This window comes from Lynx rufus, unplaced genomic scaffold (assembly GCF_022079265.1).
Source record: "Lynx rufus isolate CCGP_SWC_20201006 ecotype Redwood Valley unplaced genomic scaffold, mLynRuf1.p SCAF_9, whole genome shotgun sequence".
NCBI classification, from domain to species: domain Eukaryota; kingdom Metazoa; phylum Chordata; class Mammalia; order Carnivora; family Felidae; genus Lynx; species Lynx rufus.
Genome location: NW_025814897.1, coordinates 104,581,832 through 104,603,551, shown reverse-complemented (window position 1 = coordinate 104,603,551; position 21,720 = coordinate 104,581,832). Strand labels below are relative to the sequence as shown.

Here is a 21,720-nt window from a genome sequence, read left to right as displayed (position 1 = left end):
TAACAGAATGTGTATGCCTGTTTGACAATACATAGCTTCTCAAATTTTGGAATCAGGTTGGACATCAACATTCTATTTTTTGTTCCACATTTCTTTTCCCACAGTGACCGCTTCTGCTTTTTACAGCAACCACAACACCACCAGCCCCACAAGGATACGGCCTCACTGAAAGGCACATAGTGCCATCAGATGTCAGAACTATGGGTTACCTTGAACAAGCTATTTGTACAGCACCTGCCAGCTTTCAAGCATCATTGTGTCCCTGGAAATTTTAAAGTATTCTCTGGTAGCCCTGGAACTTCTCTGCAGTGCCTCTGGGCTCCCAGGACACTGTATAAGAACCATGGAGTTAAGGACAAGTTTTGCACATCTGTAGAAAAGTCTGACATGTTAATGGCCCTTTTAATGGCACAGTAAATTCTCACAAATAAGCTTCTTGTTAAATTACAGAAGAGGGACGCCTGGGTGGCTCAGTCAGTTAAGCATCCAACACTTGATTTTGGCTCAGGTCACGATTTCACAGTTTGGGAGATTGAGCCCCACATCGGGTTCTGTGCTGACAAGTCTGCTTAGGATTTTCTCTCTGCCTCTCCCCTGCTCTCTCTCTCAAAATAGATAAATAAACTCAAAAAAATGAATGAAGATAACCACATGTGGTATACTTTGTTTTATGTTTTTTCTCATTGATCTATTCATTCAATTCTTTAGTAGATATCTATTGAGCACCTAATAGGACAGGTGCATGTCTCAGAGAAATGAAAGCTGATTTTCACACAAAAACCTAGGTAGAATTGTTCCTAGCAGCTTTATTCACAATGACAACATACAGAAAAATACACAGATGGCAGAATGTTACAACAGCCCATATGTCGTTCATTGAGTGAGCAAACAAACAGTGGTAACCTAGACCAGGGAATATCATTGGGCAATAGAAAGAAACATTATTGGGGTGCCTGGGTGGCTCAGTCAGTTAAGCATCCAACTCTTGATTTTGGCTCAGGTCATGATCTCGTGGTTCGTGAGCTCGAGCCCACATCAGGCTCTCTGCCGTCGGCACAGAGCCTGCTTGAAATTCTCTCTCCCTCTCTTTCTGTCAGTCCCCTTCTCTCTGTCTCTCTCAAAAATAAATACATTTTTTAAAAAATTTAAGAGATCTATTCACCTTCAGTGGTGATGGATCCTTAGAAAACAGACAATATCATTACTCCCTTCATGAAGATAAATGGACACATCTTTCAGGGAAAATTTAGCAGTAAATATTAATTACCTTTAAAGTATTTGTACTTTATCACAGGGGCACCTGGGTGACACAGTTGGTTAAGCATCTGACTCTCGATCTCGGCTCAGGTCAGGGTCTCACGATTTGTGAGTTCCAGCCCCACATCAGGCTCTGCACTGATGGTGCAGAGCCTGCTTGGGATTCTGACTCTCCTTCTCTCTGCCCCTCCCCCTGCTTGTGCTCTCTCTCTCTCTCTCTCTCTCAAAAAAAAAATAATAAAATTTTACACATACAGCATATATATATTCACTATACTTATATATTATATCTGTACATGGTGCATATATATATATATATATATATATAGTAGGTATATATTTACCTACAGTACACACACACACACACACACACATAGCTTTTCACAGGCCATAGGAATTTTGAAAATCTTCTGATTAAACAGACTCTGCAGGAGATACATATGGCTCACCCATGAGCGTCCATCAGTGCTAGTCTACCGCTGTGTCTCTCTGGAAATATGTCAAACCTGGTTTTACCAAAGGTTAGACTGTCTGGCCTCTAAGGAGAACAGTAAATCAAGATACTGGGACTCTGTCAAGGTTGATTTCTTACAGAGAAGTAGTCAAGGTTAGACCTCCTGGCCTTGTTGACTTCTCCTTCCCATGTTGATAAAATCCAGCCCAGTCCCGCAGCTATTGGGGCAGCCCCTATTAGCACACAGAAAGAAAGAACGAACAAACGAACGAACGAACAAAAGAAAGAAAGAAAGAAAGAAAGAAAGAAAGAAAGAAAGAAAGAGTGAAAGAAACAGAGAGAAAGAGAAAAGAAAAAAGAAAGCACACCATAAACTGTGGGGGTGGGGAAATGCTCCAGTGGTGGGGGATGAAATGCATCCTGGGATCAGAGCTTTGTGGCATCCCTAACTCATCCCACAAAGTACCAAAAATTGGCCTACAAAGGTCCTAGCAAAGACAGTCCTCCGGACACTGTGTAATGCTTGGTTGGGCTCACTCTGTATATCACTGTGGATTTCCATACCCAAGTGATCGAGAGAGAGTGGGACGTCAGGATCTGGAGCTGACAACAGGTTACCGGCCTTCTCCCTCTTCTCTGAAGTGGCTTAATTGAACACATCTGAGTGTGGCCTCAGGTATAAAAACACTGCAGGCTCCCCCAGCCCCTCCCAGCTTCCTGTTGCCCCAGGAGCTCTCGACCCGGCATCCAGCATCATGAAGGCCTGTGTGGGTTTGGGAGGATGGCTGCTCCTACTCGCTTCTTTGATTTGGACGTGTTCTGGGCAAGAGCCAGGTATCAAAGGTGACCCCGAATGCTGGTGCCTTGAAGGGGGAGTTTCTCAACCACCACAAGCCGTGGGGCTTCTGGTGGCTTAGACTCGATTGCCCTTCCCCCCTCCAAAATTTAAAAACTCTGACTCTCCTGGCTCCACACTTTATTTTCCCCTTGTGTCCAGCCGGATACTGTTGAATGAGTGAAGGAATACTGAGCTCAAGGAGTTGTGTTTTCTGCAGGTTCTAGGAATTAGTCTCTCTTCTCCCACTTCTTCCACACGTCAGCTGCTGGAAATTCCCACCAAACCGTCCTTGGACCTTCTGCTCTGTCATGTGGCTTTCTCTCCCCTTTCCCAGCACCTCCTCTGTTCTTTCACTTTAAACCTTAGCCCCTTGATCACACGTTAACTGGCCTGCCTCGTCGAACTGCCTCTCTTCCCATCCAGAGCATCACTGCACAAGATGCAATGCAAGTGCCTGTTTCTTAAGATGTGACTCTGACCAAACCCCTCCTTAAAAATTCTGGTGCTTCAGGGCGCCTGGGTGGCTCAGTCGGTTGAGTGTCCGGCTTCAGTTCAGGTCATGATCTCACGATTCATGAGTTTGAGCCCCTCGTCAGGCTCTGTGCTGACAGCTCAGAGCCTGGAGCCTGCTTTGGATTCTGTGTCTCAGTCTCTCTCTGCCCCTCCCCCGCTCGTGCTCTGTCTCTCTCTCTCTCTCTCTCTCAAAAGTAAATATACATTAAAAAAAATTTTTTTTTAATTCCGATGCTTCCCAGCAGCCAGCTGGATGAAGCGTAAACTGGCCTTCAGCATGCCATAAAGCCTGACCTCAAGCCATCTTCTGATTCCGTGTGTCTGGTTCGTCCCCAAACAGGGGCTGTCAGACTGCTGGTTTCCCCCACAGGCACTGCAAGGTCCCACTCTGGTACCTGGAGAAAATCTGGTGCAGAACACCTCATAACATATTCAAGCCATGTAGATCACAGACATTGGGTCACATCAAAAGAAGCTGATGTTAATTTAAAAACTAAGAGATTTATAAACTGTTCTAAATGCTCAGAAGGGAAAGTTAGATTACAAGTGCATGTAACAAGAAGAATTGATGTGGTTCCCAGGGAACAGGAGAGCCTTCCTGAAGAAGTCCTATGTAAGGTAGGACCTTGGGGATGTCCTATCTTTACTTGGGGTAGGACTGAGAACAGGGAATGACTCTCTGCTTTTCTGGCTTAAGTTAAAAAAGAGTTGGGCAAAATGTCTCTGTTTCTGAAGTGGTGATCTGTGTGTAGGCTGTTGGTCTGTGACCAATGTGAACGGAACACAGTGAAGTGGAAAACGGTGACTTGAGTAGACAAGGGAGGGTAGAAAGGGCAGTGGGGGGTCTAAGATGAGGGGGTGTGGATCGTAAGCAAGAAGGCCATCCTCTCTGCACAGGGCATGCTCTAAGAACAAGCCTTCCCCAGGCCTGGGGTGATGTGCTGGCCCAGCCGTTCATAGAGAGCTGAAGGACAATGTCCCAGTTGTAGGGAAGCTAGGGATAGAAGATTCTGTGATGGAAACATCAGGACTCAGGAGTGAGGCAGGGAGGAAAAAAAATCAAACATGACCGCCTCCCTTTGTGCAGGTTCCCCACGATGAGAGCACAGGATCTGTCCCCACCCCATCTGGCCCTAGAACCTGAAAAACAGGGCCTGGCTTACTTCTGGGGCAGATGCCAGGTTAGAGCAGCTCATGTTAAGGACTTTGGTCTTTCTCCTACTCACTGTAGGAACCCCAACCAGGAGACCAGGGTCAGGTAATAAAGATGAGAATAGTGTGCTGAGAACCATTGCATTCATTTGACTTAGGGTCTCAGCCACCCCACAAATGCTCTCAGCAGTCACAAAACCAAGTCAGGTGGATGAAGGATTGTGGCAGGCAGAATGACTTCTCAACAAGTAATCCCTTGTAAACCAGTTGTGTGACGTGGTGGAGCCCTGGCCTGACTGGGCTTGCCTGTCAAGATGACCCCTGACCAGCTCGTACACTTGGCCAGCCAGGCCCTTGAGTCCCTATTTCCAAGTCTGCCAAACACAAAGACGCTCATTCAATTCCTCAAGGATATTAAGAAGTTCAAACTTAAAATAATATTAGAAATGTGATGGTCCAAGGAAAGAATGAATACGCAGGTGCTTTGTAAAGATAAATCACTCTCAAAGTTTTGGACCATGAAATTGAAACTGTGTGTGTGTCTGTCTGTGTCCCAGTGGTTGGAAATGCCTGGTAGCAAAGAGGCATATGAGGCTATTAGGATTTATTGTCATGGTCAAGTGTCTCTTGTACTTCAGAGCCGACAATGAGTAACTGTGCAATTTTTAGAGTGGTCCCCTCTTCTCTGTGGGGGATACATTCCAAGGCCCCTAGTGGCTGCTGGAAACCGTGGGTACTACTGAACCTTATGTATGCCATATTTCTTCCCATACGCACATACCCACGATGAAGGTTAATTTATAAATTAGGCACAGTAAGCAATTAACAACAATGGCCGATAATAAAATAGAACAATTATAATAATATAGTGTGATAAAAGTTATCACTCTCTTTCAAAATACCTTATTATACCATAACCACCCTTCTTCTTGTGATGATGTGAGATGATACAATGCCCACGTGTTGAGATGAAGGGAGGTGAATGACGCAGGTGTTGTGCTGTTCCACACCACCCCATTCGCTGCTACTGACCTTCTGAAGTCAGAAGGAGGATCATCTGGGCGCCTGGGTGGCTCAGTCAGTTAGGTGTCCGACTCATGATTTCAGCTCAGGTCATGATCTCATGGTTTGTGGGTTTGAGCCCCATGTTGGGCTCGGTGCTGTCAGTGCAGAGCCTGCTTGGGATTCTCTCTCTCTCTCTCTCTCTCTCTCTCTCTCTGCCCCTCCCATGCTCACTCACGCATGCATGCTCTCTCTCTCTCAAAATAAACTTTAAAAAAAACAAAGAGGAGGATCATCTGCTTCCTGACCACAGTTGACTGCAGGAAACTGAAATTGCAGGAAGGGAAACCACGGATAAGCAAGGACTCCTGTGCCCTAACTAAGTTCACCTTTGATACTAAATCTTGCCCTCGTGCACTCAGCCTCCAGCAGCTTTATTTGGGCTACTTCTGTTACTATAGTAACATCACAATACTTCAGGTCCCCCACAAAGGCTAGAATCCGATCAAGCCCTTGCCTCCTTTCCTGAAAGTAAGGTCCATGTTATCCTTCTGTTTCTCCCCTCCTGGTATTTAGGACAGGCGGCACCAGAATCCTCAATTTCCGTCTAACATTTTCCTTCCTTGCCTATTTACCTGCTGTGGGCCTGACTATTTCCAGCAGCAAAGGCATAGCAGTAAAGAGCTTCTATCTTTCTGGATAGTGACAGTGGTAGTTTGGGCCAGGGTCTTGGCCAATCCCAACACCCAGTCCAATACCAATTGGCCAATCTAATACCCAATCCAGGGTATTGGATTCACATGAATCCAAATTTTTTAAATGTTTATTTATCTTTGAGAGAGTGAGAGAACTAGAAAGGGAGGGGCAGAGAGAGAGGGAGACACAGAATCTGAAGCAGGCTCTAGGCTCTGAGTGGTCAGCACAGAGCGTCGTCGGCTCAAACTCATGAACCATGAGATCATGACCTGAGCCGAAGTCAGACATTTAACTGACTGAGCCACGAGGCACCCCAAGTGAGATAAATTTTGAAGGTAAAAGTGAGAAGACTCAGGAATAGACGAGATGCAGGTATGAAGGACAAGGAGTTTGAAGAAATCCTAGCATTTCATGGCTTAGAAGTTGGATGGATTGTGGTGCTGTTGACCGAGGTGGAGAGCAAACCAGGAGTAGGGTCAATCAGAGCTTCTGGATTGTACACGTACCTTTGAGAGAACTACTTCAAATATCCACTCAGATGTCTAGCAGCTAATTATAGAGGTAACTCTCAAACTTGGGAGAGAGGTCTAGGTCAGGCATGACAATGGGATCCCCCAAGGTAATGTGATGTAGTCCAAAGAGCAAAGACCCAGTGTGATTTTTCAGTCCCAGCTCTGTATTCTGTGACCCTGAAAAAGTCCCTTAATTCTCACCATATTTACTGCACACCTGCTACTGTGTGGCACACAGCCATGGGCAAAAGTTAAAACATGGGATCTATTTTCACCAAGTCCAAGTTTTCTAATACTAGGTGCTGGGGAACTCAGTTCCTAGCACGAATGCCCTAATAAACATGCAGTCCTCTGCTCCTCCACCGAAGATGGAGGCTTGAAGACACATCACCACGCTTCTTTCTCAGGTAAAAATTCTGAGTGCTGTGTGAATTCACTCTGGTCACCTGGGAGTGGCAGTCTGAGAGAGGTAGAGAGCCCCATGTAATGTCGTGAAGGGAATCGTGTTTTCCACAGATCTCGAAGTTCCATTTCTTGTAGTTGAAGATGGCCTTCCTTCTTGGTACCTAATAGTCCTGCTCAAACATCTTGGAGCTGTTCACTGACACAGATTTGCTAACTGTCTTCTTTTTTCTTTGCCTCCTTTAACAGTGTTGGTGGAATGCAGCCGTTTGAATTTTCTCGTTGTAGTTAAAAGAGCACTGTTTTACAGAGATGAATTGGTAGGCCCTGATGAGTTATTTCTGGGGACTGGCTGTCAGGCAATTCGAGTGTGGCCGGACAAACTTGAATTTGACTATCCTGTTAGTCTGTGCGGAATTACGATGCAGGTAAGAGAAGGAATCGTTTTCCCGGGTACCGTCTGTACAGTCTTTGGAAGCACGGCTTTATGTTTGTTCTTATTATATATTATTATTATAACAGGCTACTGGTCTTGATCATTGGTACCACAGACTGAGCAGATGCATAGAAAGAACCTGAAGAACATTTTGTTTTCATTCATTCACCAGAGACCTACCGTGTGTAGGACATGGACAGTGAATAAGAAACTCAAAGAGCTTTCTCTTAGGAAGTGTAGCATACCCATTATTACATGGATAGCATGATAGATTAGCCAGCATTTTCACACAGTTTCTAATCCTCAGAATTTCATGAGGTTGATGTCATCTATGCTTACGTAGATTAAGGAATTGAGGCACAGGGGCCAGTGATGTAACCAAACTCGGGAAGTCAGGGCCAGAAACCAGGTCTGCTGACACCTATGCTAATAAGCTCTTAGTTTTATTTTGTTTTCAGTTATGACTCTGGGATAAGCAACTCTAATTATAGAATGTAAGACAATGACTTTTTTTTTAAGACCATGGGGATTTGGAGGAAAGGGAGATCTGGGAGGGTCTTGAACTAGCAATCTGCTTTACTTGTTCTTTTCCTCACAAGAGAGTACCAAAAATCTGAGTACCAACATCCTAATAAGGAAAGCTCTGGGAGGGTTTCGATGTAGGAGGTTTCTACCACACCAAAGGTAAGTATAATACATCCAATTTATCTCATCTTCATGGGCGTTGCTTTAAACATGGGGCTAAATATTTTCTGCCAGGAACCTGGCCTTCAAGTCACAGGTAAAGGAAAACTTGGACATGGGAGCATGAAGTTCCTTCACTGGACCCCCTTCCCGGACCCATAAAGATCGTGATCTGAAAGCACAGTTCATGCTGGTCCAGCACCTTGCACCAGCCCTTATTCCCCCCACAATGCCATGCTAGTCACTTAGCTCTACTCCACTACACCTGCCTTGGAGAGATCCAAAGGCATTTGAGATGCTTCTAGAGGTTCAAGGCACCTGCCACTCCTAGAGTCCTTGGCAACAGCCTAACTCAGTATTGATCAGGGATCAGGTATCAGTAAGCAGGGATGATTTTTTGCCTCCCCCCCCCCACCCCATGGTCATTTGGAAATGTCTAGCACCAATTTTAGTTGTCAAAACTGGACAGGTGGTAGGGTGCTACTGGCATTGAGTAGGGGCCACACACGATGTTAGCACCCTACAGGACAGTCCCCACAACAAAGGATTATGTGGCCTGAAATGCCAACAGCATCGTAGTTGAACAACCTGGCCTAACCCGTCACACTTGCCCTCTCCCCCACCTTTGTGCTCTGAGCAGCCTTTCGCTAAAGGAGCTTAGAACCATGATAGCAAACACAGCCTCAACTCTTAGCCTCATTGCTACATAAACCAGATGACAACACTTCACATTTCTAAAACTGCTTTTTTTCCTGTTTCACCCCTTCACTGGAATCACTGAACCAGACAAATCAAGAGACCCCAGGAAATATATGCTTCACCCATCTAATAGGATACTATGCAACTAATAAATGTATACAATAATCCAACAGCTTGAGAACCTCTATTGAAGTAGGGAAACAAGAGATCTGTAGATCTTTTTTTTTTTTTAACTATGTATATAGTATATGTTGACTATAAAAAAAAAGGGGGAAAAATGTTAGGTGGAAATACATGCAAATTGTTACAGAATGAAAACAGGCTGATCTGCTTATAGGAATTAAATCTCATTTGTTGAACACCAAATACACTTCAAAATTCCCTAAGAGGAGTACATGTTTTCCATTCAGAAAACTCAGTTGTTTAGCACAAATACATAATTTTCAGTTAGCTGTCTTCCTTTTGGTCTAAGTGTTTTTCAAGGATCTGGAGACCAGAAGTAAAGAAAAAATACCACGTTTTAATACGGAGATCAGAGAAAGCATTTCAGATCCCCCTCGATAAGGGTCATCTTAAAAGTCCTCTTCTCGTGGAACAACTTTTCTCCCCAGCAGCTGTGGAAAATTTTTCCTCCCTAGAGTCTTGATTTGAAGAGTCTAACGCAAAACTTTCAGGGTCAAATGACCTTCAACCTCCAGTTCTATTCAAAAGCCTCTGCCACCCCTTCTCGTTCTGTTGTGTGATGCAGCTAAATGCCTCTGCTTTGCCAAAGAGAATTTAACTACCCTAACTGGGGTAAATATCATGATCTCTGGAGACACTGTGTGGCCAATTTTTTATTCGAATATATTAAAATATGTTGAGACAACTGAACACCTGTTTCAAGGGCCTCTTTTCCCACCAGGTCTTCTGTGATGGAGCCGTCTTCCATTCCTGGCTCACCTATGTGCCAAAGAATCAATCCATTTCTGCTAAACTTCACCTGGAGTGTACAGTTCACAGGTCAGTCCAAAAACTCCATTGGCTCCTTCCTTCAATACCGATAGCTCTTTGCTGAAATGCACTGCTATCCACTTGGAAACCTTGAAAATCGTGACTGTTTTTATATAGCTTCTCAGGGTGTCTGTCAATGCTATTGAACCTCTACAGAAGCCCACTACTCAGAGGTCAAAGCTCGGGACCAGTGAGTTACACAGAATTACAAAACCGGGAGTGGACTTCGCTTCTTAGTTTTAGACCCTTGGGTTCCTTCTATCCCTTCTCCCACAGATCATGAAACTTGCTGCCAAACATAACTCACAGCACCAACACTTGACGCACAGCATCTACGGAGATTTCTAAGGCAGGAAGTTGAGGTTTGGGAAGGCAGAGACATAATAATCCATTTCCCCTCCTGCATTCGAAATCCATTAATAAATCATAGGCTATGAAAGATGTCAATCAGAATGTAGTTTTATTTATAGTAAAGCCACAGGCAAATGAAGCTTTAGCCCTACAACTGGAAAGCGTCATGAAAGTCCCCCTGAAATGAGCTTGCAGACCCAGGGGAAGGAAGAGCTGGAAAAATACAGGTGTCCGCCTTGCCTATAAAGCTCCGGAAGTGCTTTTGGCAGAGGTTGGCCTCCTGGTTGTGGAGCAGACCAGAACACGGCCCTCTGAAGTCGGACTCCACAAAGAGAATGGTGTTCTGCCTAAACTAAGTATGGCCAGTTCCTTCTCCCAAATTTGCCATCAGATAATACTTTCCTGCTTCCTTAGAAAATTAAGGGACAGGACCTAGAGAAGTTAAGTTGTTTTTCCCATAGATTCCTGTCCTGGAAAGTAGTATAATATATACCTGTCTTCTCTGGAAATTTCAGAAAATTAGAAGAAAAATAGTACCAAACAACTTATTAAAAAAAGAAAAAGAGGGGCCCCTGGGTGGCTCAGTCAGTTAAGCATCTGACTTCAGCTCAGGTCACGATCTCACAGTTTGTGGGTCCAAGCCCAACATCAGGCTCTGTGCTGACAGCTCAGAGCCTGAAGCCTGCTTTGGATTCTGTTTCTCTCTCTCTCTCTCTCTCTCTCTCTCATAAATAAATAAACATTAAAAAAAATTTAAAGGAAACTCTATGGTTTAAGCCATAAGTATACAATTTCTTCTAAGCCAGTTGGAATTGAATTGTGGGGACAGGATCAGAAAGTTTGTTAAGCATTGAGTCTATCAGGTCACAGCTTTTGAGTGAACATGCTATTGGATTTTCAAAGTCTTCTGCCATATGTTTTTGTTCTGTTTTCTGATAAGATTAAGTAACTCTGCTTTGCCAGAGAGAACTTTCATTACCTTAATTGCTAATGAATTTGTTTATTGAACACTTACTATGTGCCAGCCACAAGTTTAGAAGAACTTTAGGCATTTTAATCATCATTATCAACCCCATGGGTAAGGCACTCATCCCTATTTAATGTTTGAGAAACTTGGGCACAGACACATTAAAGATTTGCAGCGTCACACAGCTAGAGACTCCTAAATTTAACTCTAGGTAGAATGGCTGGAAAACCACTGCCTTGTATCCCTAGGCTCTGCAAGTCTGTATTGGTTAGCAAGCTCTTGTGTCAGCTTCCAACCTGACCAATGTTGTCTTTCAAACAAAAAGAAGAGACCTTTATTCCATCTTGATTAACGTATTAATAAACTTCAAGACATTCTAGGAACATTTTGCCTTAAACCCAGTACTGTCTTCCAGCAAAAATTACAGTGAATATATTCTTGAAATAGTTTTTCTTAATTTAACAGAGGATAGTTTCTGTGTCCTTAAGTTATTATCTAACAAGGAGGGATTTGGTGAGGGTCTAGGGAGTTGAACAAGGACATGATCATGCATTGAGCTTAAGACAAAATAAAAAGTTATAGCTGTTACAGCAAGGCCAGGCAAAAGCTGGGTCCAAAGTTCAATCCCAAAGTTCAGAATGATATCTTAAGTCTTTGTATTCCTTTTTAATTCTTTTTCCCCAACCTTTTGAAAGCTCCTGTGTCTCACCTGATGAGTCCTATAACAACACTGAAGTGAGCAATGGCTTCCTCCTATCCTCACCTGTTCAACACTGGTTCTTGATACAGTACAGATACTGCATGAGATGTGGCTATACCCACTGGAGAGAACACTGGGTAAGGATACTTGCAAAAGCCAATATTTAATGTGCCCAATCAGGTACTCTATGACGAAAAGAAAACCGCATTTGGGGCAAGTAACAACAGGTAAAGTCTAAATCCCCGCTGAAGTATAAGTGGCATACAATTCCGTAGTAGAGACATAGAGGTAGAGTCCCGTTGGGTTCTTTCTCTTGTGCTTGGAGCACACCATACTTGGTATTCATATGAGGAAGACCCTCTACCTTCCCGTCTTATAATTCTCTCCTCACCCTAGGATTTTTTTTTTTCTTGAACTGGAAGGGTTTCACTCTACAAATTTCATGCCTAAATATCTGAGTCCAAAACCAATGACTGTAAGAGAAGGAGTTGATAAGTTTAGAGGTTACCAGATCAGAGCATCTTTCTTATCTTTTATGGGGCAATTAAATATCTTAAGGTGGGAGAGGGCCCTTTAAAAGAACCAAATGAGCTAAGTCATTTGGGTTTTCCCACTGGGTCCAGTTCAAACAAAATTGTAAACATGTAGAAGACTCCCTAGAATTTTGTCTTCCTTTTTGCCTATAATCTCTAAGAATTAGGCTCTACATTGCTCCCAGTCTTAAAATCTATTCTATCTCAAGACCATCTGGGATATAACTTCTATCTGAGAGTTAGAGGAAAATCATATCCTAAAGCTAATCTTATGTATTTTAGCTGTTTCCATGCCCATTTTAGCCCATGGATTTGAGCTCAAAGAGAATCTTCCCCCTCCTTTGAACAATATCCCAGCTCATAAACACCAAATATCAGCTAATTATGGACCTTGTTTTTCCACAGTCCACACCTTTTTATGGACCACACAGTTATTCACTTCAAGAGCATTTCTTCCATCCTTTCACCGATGACTTTTAGAAGCTTTTGCCCTTGGACATTCAGCAGCAACACGGAAGTAACCCAGCCCAGTCATGTGGCATTTTGTTTTTATATATTTACATGTTTTTAATTCATTTTGTAATCCCTTTCACGATGCCTTTGAGAAGAGGCCATTTGTATTTTTAACTTTCAATGTGGCCACAAACCCATGAATAAAAACTGACACATTTTATGGTATATCTGTGTTTACTGCATTTCTAATTTAGCATTCCATGCTATGGGGCTGAGTTACCAAGAAGGTGGGAGCCTGGGGGAAGGTTATGACCAGTATTGTTCTCAGTAGCTATTTAACACCCAGCTGTTGAACATGCGTGCTGGTTGTGTGCAGTAACATGGCTAGTAAGATCACATGGAAGAGAATGAATAGAAAGTGAGACCCTGGGTGGCTCGGTTGGTTGAGCCTCTGACGTTGACTCAGGTCATGATCTCACGGTTTGTGGGTTCGAGCCCCATGTCAGGCTCTGTGCCGACAGCTCAGAACCTGGATCCTGCTTTGGATTCTGTGTCTCCCCCTTTCTCTGCTATTCCCCCCGTTAGTGCTCTGAATCTCTCTGTCTCTCAAAAATGAATAAAAACACTAAAAAGAAAAGTGATATTATATTTTCAATTTGCACGTCCAATTAGTCTGAATTCATGCAAGAGAAAGCTCCTCTCTGAAGCTATCATGGTCCAGGCTCTTTCCACTGTCGTTTTCACAAGGAACAGCTGCATTTCTCAGCGAAGGTACAGGACATCTTGATCTCAGTCCACCAGGGCAAGATCTAGATCCGCAAACCTCCCTAGGTAGAGCTGAGGCATTAAGAAATTGGGTGTGGGAGCCTGCTTCCTTGCATTATTTCTTGTGACCACCTTTTTGCCTTGCAGGTAGAGCCGTTTCCATTTCAAAAGTCTTCTTTTCCTTTGCTTTCTTCTCACTACCTCTGACTCTTCCCTCTGATTGTCTCTCCTGGGCTATGCGTGTATAGGATTGCAGGCTACAATGTCAGGGTTAAGTGCTTTCTTGGGCTCTGCAACATCGGCAACCCCTATAAAGAGATGCCCCTGCATAGCCCTCCCTATGTTCCCAGGGCTAAAGTTCCTGATACTTTACCAGCTAACTGTGAAACTCCACTTCCTAATATTACTCCCCACCATCTCCCCACCCTTACCAACTTCTCCTGCAACAATCCTTTATCTTATTTTTACAGCTCTTCCCAATGTAAACAAGAGCCATTCAAGGAGCAGTCCAAACCTCTGTATCCCCGCCCCCCAAATCTGCTGGAAATCATGCACAGAAGCCAAGATTCTAAAATAAACCTCCACCCACCAAAAACATGTGTGTGGATGAATAGGTAGACAGACAAATACAAAAATGCATAATTTCTAGAAGCTGTACATTTGAAGAGGCCCAGGCCAGGTATACTCCAAGAGTATTCTGTACTAACAATTGACTTCAGCCCCCAAAATGGGTATTTTTCTATACACAATTGTATTTGAAATAGAAACATCAGTGATTTGGCACTTGAGTTACAGTGCCACAATACCATTCATTCAGTTAACAAGTATATATTAAGAGATTACTATGAGCAAAGTATTGTTTTATGCCTTAAGAACACATTAACTTTTTTAAAAAAGACAAATTTCTTCCATTCTTGACCTGACATCCTAATATATAAGAAAAACAAAATAGGTAAAATATATACTATGTGTTTAGTGCTAAGAAGGAAAAAAAATAAAGAAGGGGGATATAAATGTTAATGTGTGTGAAATTTTAGGTAGGGTGGAGAGAAAAGGACTCACAGAAAGATAGTTGTGAATAAAGAGACAAGAAGGGGTACCTGGGTGACTCAGTCAGTTGAGCATTCGACTTTGGCTCAGGTCATGATCTCATGGTTTGTGGGTTTAAGCCATGCATTGGGCTCTGTACTGACAGCCTGGAGCCTTCTTCAGATTCTGTGTGTCCCTCTATCTCGACCCCTCCCCTGCTCGCTCTCTCTCTCTCTCTCTCTCTCTCTCTCAAAAAGTAAACATTAAAAAAGAGAGACAAAGTAAGCAAGTAGCCAGCCATATGGATATCTAGACATAACAGGAAGGGTAAAGCCCTGAGACAGAATGAGGTATCTACAATAATGCCATTTAAAGTAATTAGGGATTTATGCAAACAAAACAGCCCACATTTCACATTGGACTCAAAAGCTATTCATCCAATACATTAGAACAGTTAGCTTTGATGGAGGATTGATTGATTACATCGGTTAAATCAAGAGGGGGGGGTCTTGCATCAGCCAATGATCACAATGTGTGATTAACTTGACCCTTGAAATCTCTTTAAAAAGTATAATCACCAAGTTAGATTTTGTCAAAAATTGGAAACAGAGGAAGCTAGGCCTCTCAGCTTTCCCAGATGGATAGATATAACAGTGAATAATTAGTCCCTCAGCAGCTCAATCAGAGTGTTTAGTATTCCTAAAAATCATCGCACAGGGTAGCCCTCCACAAAGTAAAGAGGCTCTTGAACTTTATCATGAATCACAATCACCCGGGGAGCCTGTTAAAACACAGCAAGAATTTGCATTTGTAACAAGTTCCCAGGTGATGCTGATTCTGCCACTCCAGGGCCCACATTTTGGGAACCACTACATAAGGATGAAGGCTACCCTATGGACAACATCTTCAAAAGTCCTAATGATGGTCTAAAGATGACTCAAAATGCGTCCACTTCCTTGGTCTATACTCCAGGTCTCAGGAATATGGAGTTTCAAGTGTGTGGAGAGCTTTCTCTTTGTTCTCCAGATTAATGAAGCGATCATATACATGTCAGTGTAGCATTATGCATGAACTGACTTTAGGCTTCTCAGCTCTATCAAATTCCAGTTGCTTAAGAGGTGCTTAACCTGTGATCTAGCAAAAGGAAGGCCTTTGTGGAGTTACCTTCTACATGTTTCCTTGATTTGGACATGTTCTGGGCAAGATTCAGGTGTAGGAGTACAGTTTAGCTGATAGTTTGAAAGGGTGGTTTCTCGATGACCATGAGTCATGGTAAAAGATGGCTTCACCTGTCTCCATTTTGACCTGAGCCTTTCTAGTTGGGTTCTTCATTCCAGCTTGTCTCTTGGCTCAGGCAGAAGACCCTAAGGGCAAAGCATCCCCTGATGGGAACCGAAACAACCCCCTCAAGCAATAAGGACTGAGCTGAGCCAGGGAGACAACACCTGTGATTGACTCCAAGACAGTGACCTATTTGACCTTCACTGCCCACCTGCACGTACCCACTGACCTTTGCCCCACATTTTCCTTATATAAACCTGGAAATATTTTTAGCACTTTGGAGATAGTCTTTGAGACCTTAGTCCGCTGTCTTCGCGGTGTTGGCCTCACTGAAATAAATTCCTTTCTTGCTTCACGGCCACTCATTACTCTGCCTTTGGATTTTGTCAGCAGTGGGTGGCAAACCCAGCCTGTTTGGGACCCCTGGAGACACACACTCTTGTACCCCTACACCCCAGCCACAACGGAATTCCTAGGCTAGTTGCTAAAAGCTGAGAATGAATGGTTCCAATTGGCCCTAGATATTATCTTTTCCTTGGGTCTGATTAATACTGTTGAACAATCAATGAACTCACATCATTATCTTCTCTCTCGAAAATATAGTCTGAGGGTTCTCAGAATTAACTGGTTTTGCCTCTTATCCCTCATTTCCTCCCATTTAGTCATCCATGGCCCATCTGCTCTCCCTTCCTGCAGATGGTACCTCCGTTGTTCTTTTACCTCTTCACGCTAAATCACATTGCAACATATCGTCAACTACTGTCCCTTATCTGATTGTATCTCCTCCCCTCTACCCCCAGAACACTGTCATGTAACCTTAACTACTCCTTAGTTCAATTCTTTAAAATTCCAGAGCTTGCCTACAACCACCCTGGTGAAACAGACTCAAATTGTATTTCACCTTGCACATAAACTTCACTCAGAGCCCCCTGTCTGATGCCTGCTGGTCTAAGGACTTCAGGGAAAAACATTCATGACCTTTTTATTCTGCTGTTTAAATAACCTGTCTCCAATACCATATGCAGACCATACAGATTCTACAGAAAAGGCACCTGATCTTTAGAGAAGAGACCAATGTTATGATGTGACCATGCAGCTCGTGGTGGTGAATTCTATCTTGACTGGGCCACACGGTGTAAAGACATTTGGCTTATCGTTCTTCTGGGTGTCTGTGAGGGTGTTTCTGGATGAGGTTAACACTTGACTCTGTAGACTGAGCAAAGCACAACGCCCTGCCTAGTGTGGGTAAGCCTCAATAGAACAAAGAGTCTGAGTAAGAGGAAACTCCTCCTGCCTCATTGCCTTCAGGTTGGGATACTGGTTTTTCCTGCCTTCAGACTCAAGCCAAAACTGGCTCTCTGGGTCTCAAGCTTTTGGACTAGAACCACACTGTTAGGTCTCCTGAGTCTCCAGCTTGCCAACTACAGATCTTGGGACTTATTAGCCTCCATAATCACATGAGACAATTCCTTATCATACATACAAACATACGTACCATTTGGTTCTACCTCACTGGAGAACCCTAATACACAGCTACATAAATTTTCCTCAGTGCTAACAAACAATACATTTTACTCTAATCGCCTTATGAATCTTTAGTACCTGCAATAATAAAATGCTACATTTTAGGAGGTTTTATTTATAATAATGAGTAAAGTCTCTCTTCAAGCTGCCCCAAGTGATGGATTATTGTGGACACCTGACAGGCTTCAGTTATAATAACACAAAGCAGCTGGTCCTCTCACAACTTCCTGTTCCCCAAACCGATGTTGCCTTGGGTGCCGGCCAGATGAAGGTTTTCCTGGCATTAGGAGGGCTGCACCTCCTTTATGCTGTGTTTTGGACTTGCTCTGGAGAACAGCCAGGTATTTATAGGGTAATAGAAAACATAGTGGGTAACTGATGATCAACGAGGAGGCTAATTCTTGGACTTTCCAAATCTGAATGTTTCAATCTGCTGTTACGTTGCTAATAACTAAGGGTCTATGCTAAGTGATCTGCTTTAGATGACTGAGCTTGGGATGCCTTGTCTCCCAGCTGGCTTTACCACAGGTAGCGTCCTTTGCCCTGCAACACCCTTTCCCCCTTTAAGGATCCTTATCATACTATAAGGGAAATGGGGTTGGTTGATTAGATAGAAGAGGTTTCCAATGTATCTGAGATGGAAAGGTTATCTTGGCTTTAGCCATGGAGAAAGATGCCTGGACAGAACCCTGGAAAAGAGAAACACATTCACAGTATATGTATACGTATCAAATGCTTATCTCTGGATTCATTAGCTATTTCAGAGGGACCTTTACTTTTTCAGCTTGGTGAACCAAGATGCCAGTAATTGGAATTATTTGTAGCAGAAATTTTGACAATGAGGCCAAGAGAGTTATATCCCAATACATTTTCAAGATACAGAGTCTAGTCTACCCCTAGAATCCAATTATTTGAAATACACATAAGGACTTTGGGATGGAGATTCTTAGTGCTATTTCTAGAGAAAAAATAAATGATCTCTCACAGCTGCAGAGACTAATTCAAAATTCTGATAGACACAGATCCTGTATCCCACAGTAGTTTTTTTTTAAGTTTTTTTTTTTTTTTTTTGAGACGGGAGGGGAGGGGCAGAGAGAGTGAGGGAGAGAGAGAATCCCAAGCAGGCTCCATGCTGTCAGTGCAAAGCCTGACACAGGACTTGATCTTACAAATCATGAGATCGTGACCTCAACCAATGTCAAGAGTCGGATGCTTAACCAACTGAGCCACCCAGGTACCCCTCCCACGGTTGTTTTTTAAGAGTTTTTATATAGGGAGAATCAGGGGGACATAAGAATGTAGACATCTGAGGCCCATTCCACATTTAAAGAATTGGCATTCTGAGAATTTGGCCAAGGAACTTGTTTTTTTAACAATCGCTGTAGTTGACTCCACAATAACATTTTAGTAAAGAGCCAGTGACTTTATAACTACCTGATTCTAACCACAATTGGGACTCAATGTGAAGTCACTTTATGTACATGTTCATAGTGGACAAAATTAACTCTCATAAAATTTGGCAAGATCCTTCAGTTCTTTCCTACCACATGAGTTCATTTTAATATCGTCCATATGCTAAGCTCTCTGAGATCTTCCCACTATTACTATTATCTCCCTTGAACTCTTCCAACTATCTATACAACATATTAACTTGGATATACAATATTTATCTTTAATTTTTTACATCTAAAATGAAATGCACACATTTTTTTAAAATCTCAAACTTGCCTCTCTCCAGTTTTCCGCATCTTAGTTAATAGTAGTACCATCTATCCAGATTCCCTTAGAACTCTCACTTTTCCTTCCCTAGCCCCACATGCACATGCATCCAAAATGTTTCTAGAATCCCACTGGTTCTGTCCATCTCTTCCACAAAAACTCAAGTCCAAGCTGCCAGCAGCTAGTCCTGGTCTATTTGAATATCCTTGTAACTGTTCTCCCTGATGACACTCCATTCCAACAACCTCCTCTCCTTCTACCCACTAGAATGAACTTTTAAAATCATAAATCAGATCCTGCTTACCCCACAGTGTGCTCACCATGGTTCATTATGTTCTAACCACACTGATCTTTCTGTTCTTGGAAGTCACCAACCAGTGTCTTTACATTTCTTTGTTTTTTTTATTGACATATCATTAACATACAATGTTACATTAGTTTCAGGTGTACAACATTGTGATTCAACTTCTCTATATGTTATGCCATGCTCACCACAAGTGTAGATACCACCTGTCACCATACAACACTATTACAATATCACTGACCATATTCCCTAGGAAATCATCAACGAAACAAAAAGGCAACCAACCGAATGGGAGATGATATTTGCAAATGACTTATCCAATAAGGGGTTGATATCCAAAATATATAAAGAACATAGACAACTTAAAACCAAAAAACTGAAATAATCTCACTGGCCAGAATGACAAATGACTTAATGCCTGAGTCACCCTCTGTTAAAAAGAGAATATCTAGTCTACCCACCATATATGAACCAAAAAGGGAGAATGGACAGGCCAATGGTTTTGTGTTAACTCACGTTTATGATTTTAGTACTGAGATTCTCCAGTGGTTGGAAATGGCCAGCAGCTAAAGATGGCTTTAAGACGATGAACAATTTACTCCACTATACTATAACTATAACCTAACTATAGGTTAACTTTCCAGTGGTTCTATGCTTGCCTCCTGAAGAAAGCACATAATTCCTTTCTCAGATTTTCCAATTAATCCTCTAAATTATCAGCAGTCTCAAATTACTCTGGGATTTAACTACCAGATCTTATATTTCACCACCCAACTTCTTGACTGCTAGCGACCTTTAATGCTTCAACTAATAATATTATAGCATCAATTGTCTTTGGCTGATTGGGCATAATACCTCTTGAAGTCACCAGCTCTTTCCAATCCTTTATCAGCAACATCCAGGCAACTTCATCTTTGGGGACCTCTCTTCACCACACGTCCTAAGTTCTACTTCCGTTTCAGTTCTCCACAAACACAGCCCGTTGTGATCAGGGAGGGTCTGCACAATCCTCCCTCTTTCTCAGTAACAGGTAGTATTGTTCATGTATTCATTCAACAAATACATATTGAGAATTGATTGTGGGCTTGTTCTTGGATCTAAGTAATACAACAGTAAACATAACAGACCAAAGCTTCATTCTTATGGAGCTTATATTCTTATGCAAAGAGGACAATATTTGAAACAATTATAATTACTAGATCCAATTAGTAGTAAGAGAAAAGTAGTATCAAAAAGTTACACCTGGTTAAGCTACAATCACTACGTTTCTATACCAATTTTCTTAGTTTTAGTTTGATCAAATAACTGTATTTGGTTCAGAAAATACCAAGATTAAATGTAGATATTAAGATTTAGAACATAGGCTTTGCTTTCTTGAACTTTAAATTGGAAATTAGGGTAGGCAGACCATTGCCCGTAATTACTAATATAAATGCCACAGTGGAAATGGTCTTTAATTTAGAACTGCACAAGGGGGCATCTACAATCTTGTTTGGGTCAATTCTCATCCATGGATAGGATCACCTGGACTCTTCTTGGTGGTAGTGTTTCAAGGGAGAAGGTAAGACTATGATCATCCCCTCTAAAATATATTCTCCCCGACCAACAGGGATGCCTTGTATACTGTTAACTGACTCTGAGCTTCCCTGACCTTCCATGGTACCACTATATCATCTGACACTTTTTCTTTTCTACTTCTCAACAGTGTATGTACGATGCAGCCCCTCTTTGTTCTTGGCCAGGGTTAAGTCAACTGCATTTCATAACGATCTACCTGTGGCCCCTGATGAAGTGTTTCTGGGAGATCGATGTCCTGTCACCTCAGTTCATCCAGGATTTTATGAGTTTCGATACCATCCCAAGGACTGCAACATAAGGATTGAGGTAATTAGGTATCTGGTTACTTAACTAAATCTCTTAAAGACTTTCAGCCTCACAAACTGCATGTTGTGGATTTTTCTTAGTTTTTCCCTACTAATAAGCTGAGCTGATTTTGCCAAATGTCACCTAGGCCCTGGGAAGTAAAAGAAGGGAAGAAGGAACGGTTTCTACTTGTCAGTCAGCAGTGACTAAACAAGACATAGAATTTGTCCTAAGCTTAGAGACAGGCTTTTCTTCTCCCCCGTCTGTCTCCCTCCCCCGTCTGTCTCCCTCCCCCCGCCGTCTGTCTCCCTCCCCCCGCCGTCTGTCTCCCTCCCCCCGCCGTCTGTCTCCCTCCCCCCGCCGTCTGTCTCCCTCCCCCCGCCGTCTGTCTCCCTCCCCCCGCCGTCTGTCTCCCTCCCCCCCCGTCTGTCTCCCTCCCCCGTCTGTCTCCCTCCTCTCCCTCCTCTCCCTCCCTCCCTCCCTCCCTCCTCTCCCTCCCTCCCTCCCTCCCTCCTCTCCCTCCCTCCCTCCCTCCTCTCTCTCTCCCTCCCTCCCTCCTCTCTCTCTCCCTCCTCTCCCTCCTCTCTCTCCCT

General features: G+C 43.0%; 1 protein-coding gene across 1 annotated transcript; it reads left to right on the top strand.

Annotated features, from left to right (window-relative positions):
* Positions 1–2,466: 2,466 nt before the first annotated feature.
* On the top strand, positions 2,467–12,669 carry LOC124505217 (oocyte-secreted protein 3-like). Its single transcript, XM_047071092.1, has 5 exons — positions 2,467–2,545; positions 7,076–7,254; positions 9,550–9,647; positions 11,652–11,793; positions 12,595–12,669. The coding sequence occupies exons 1-5, from the start codon at positions 2,467–2,469 to the stop codon at positions 12,667–12,669; spliced, it is 573 nt and encodes a 190-aa protein (XP_046927048.1).
* The last annotated feature ends 9,051 nt before the right edge of the window (positions 12,670–21,720 follow it).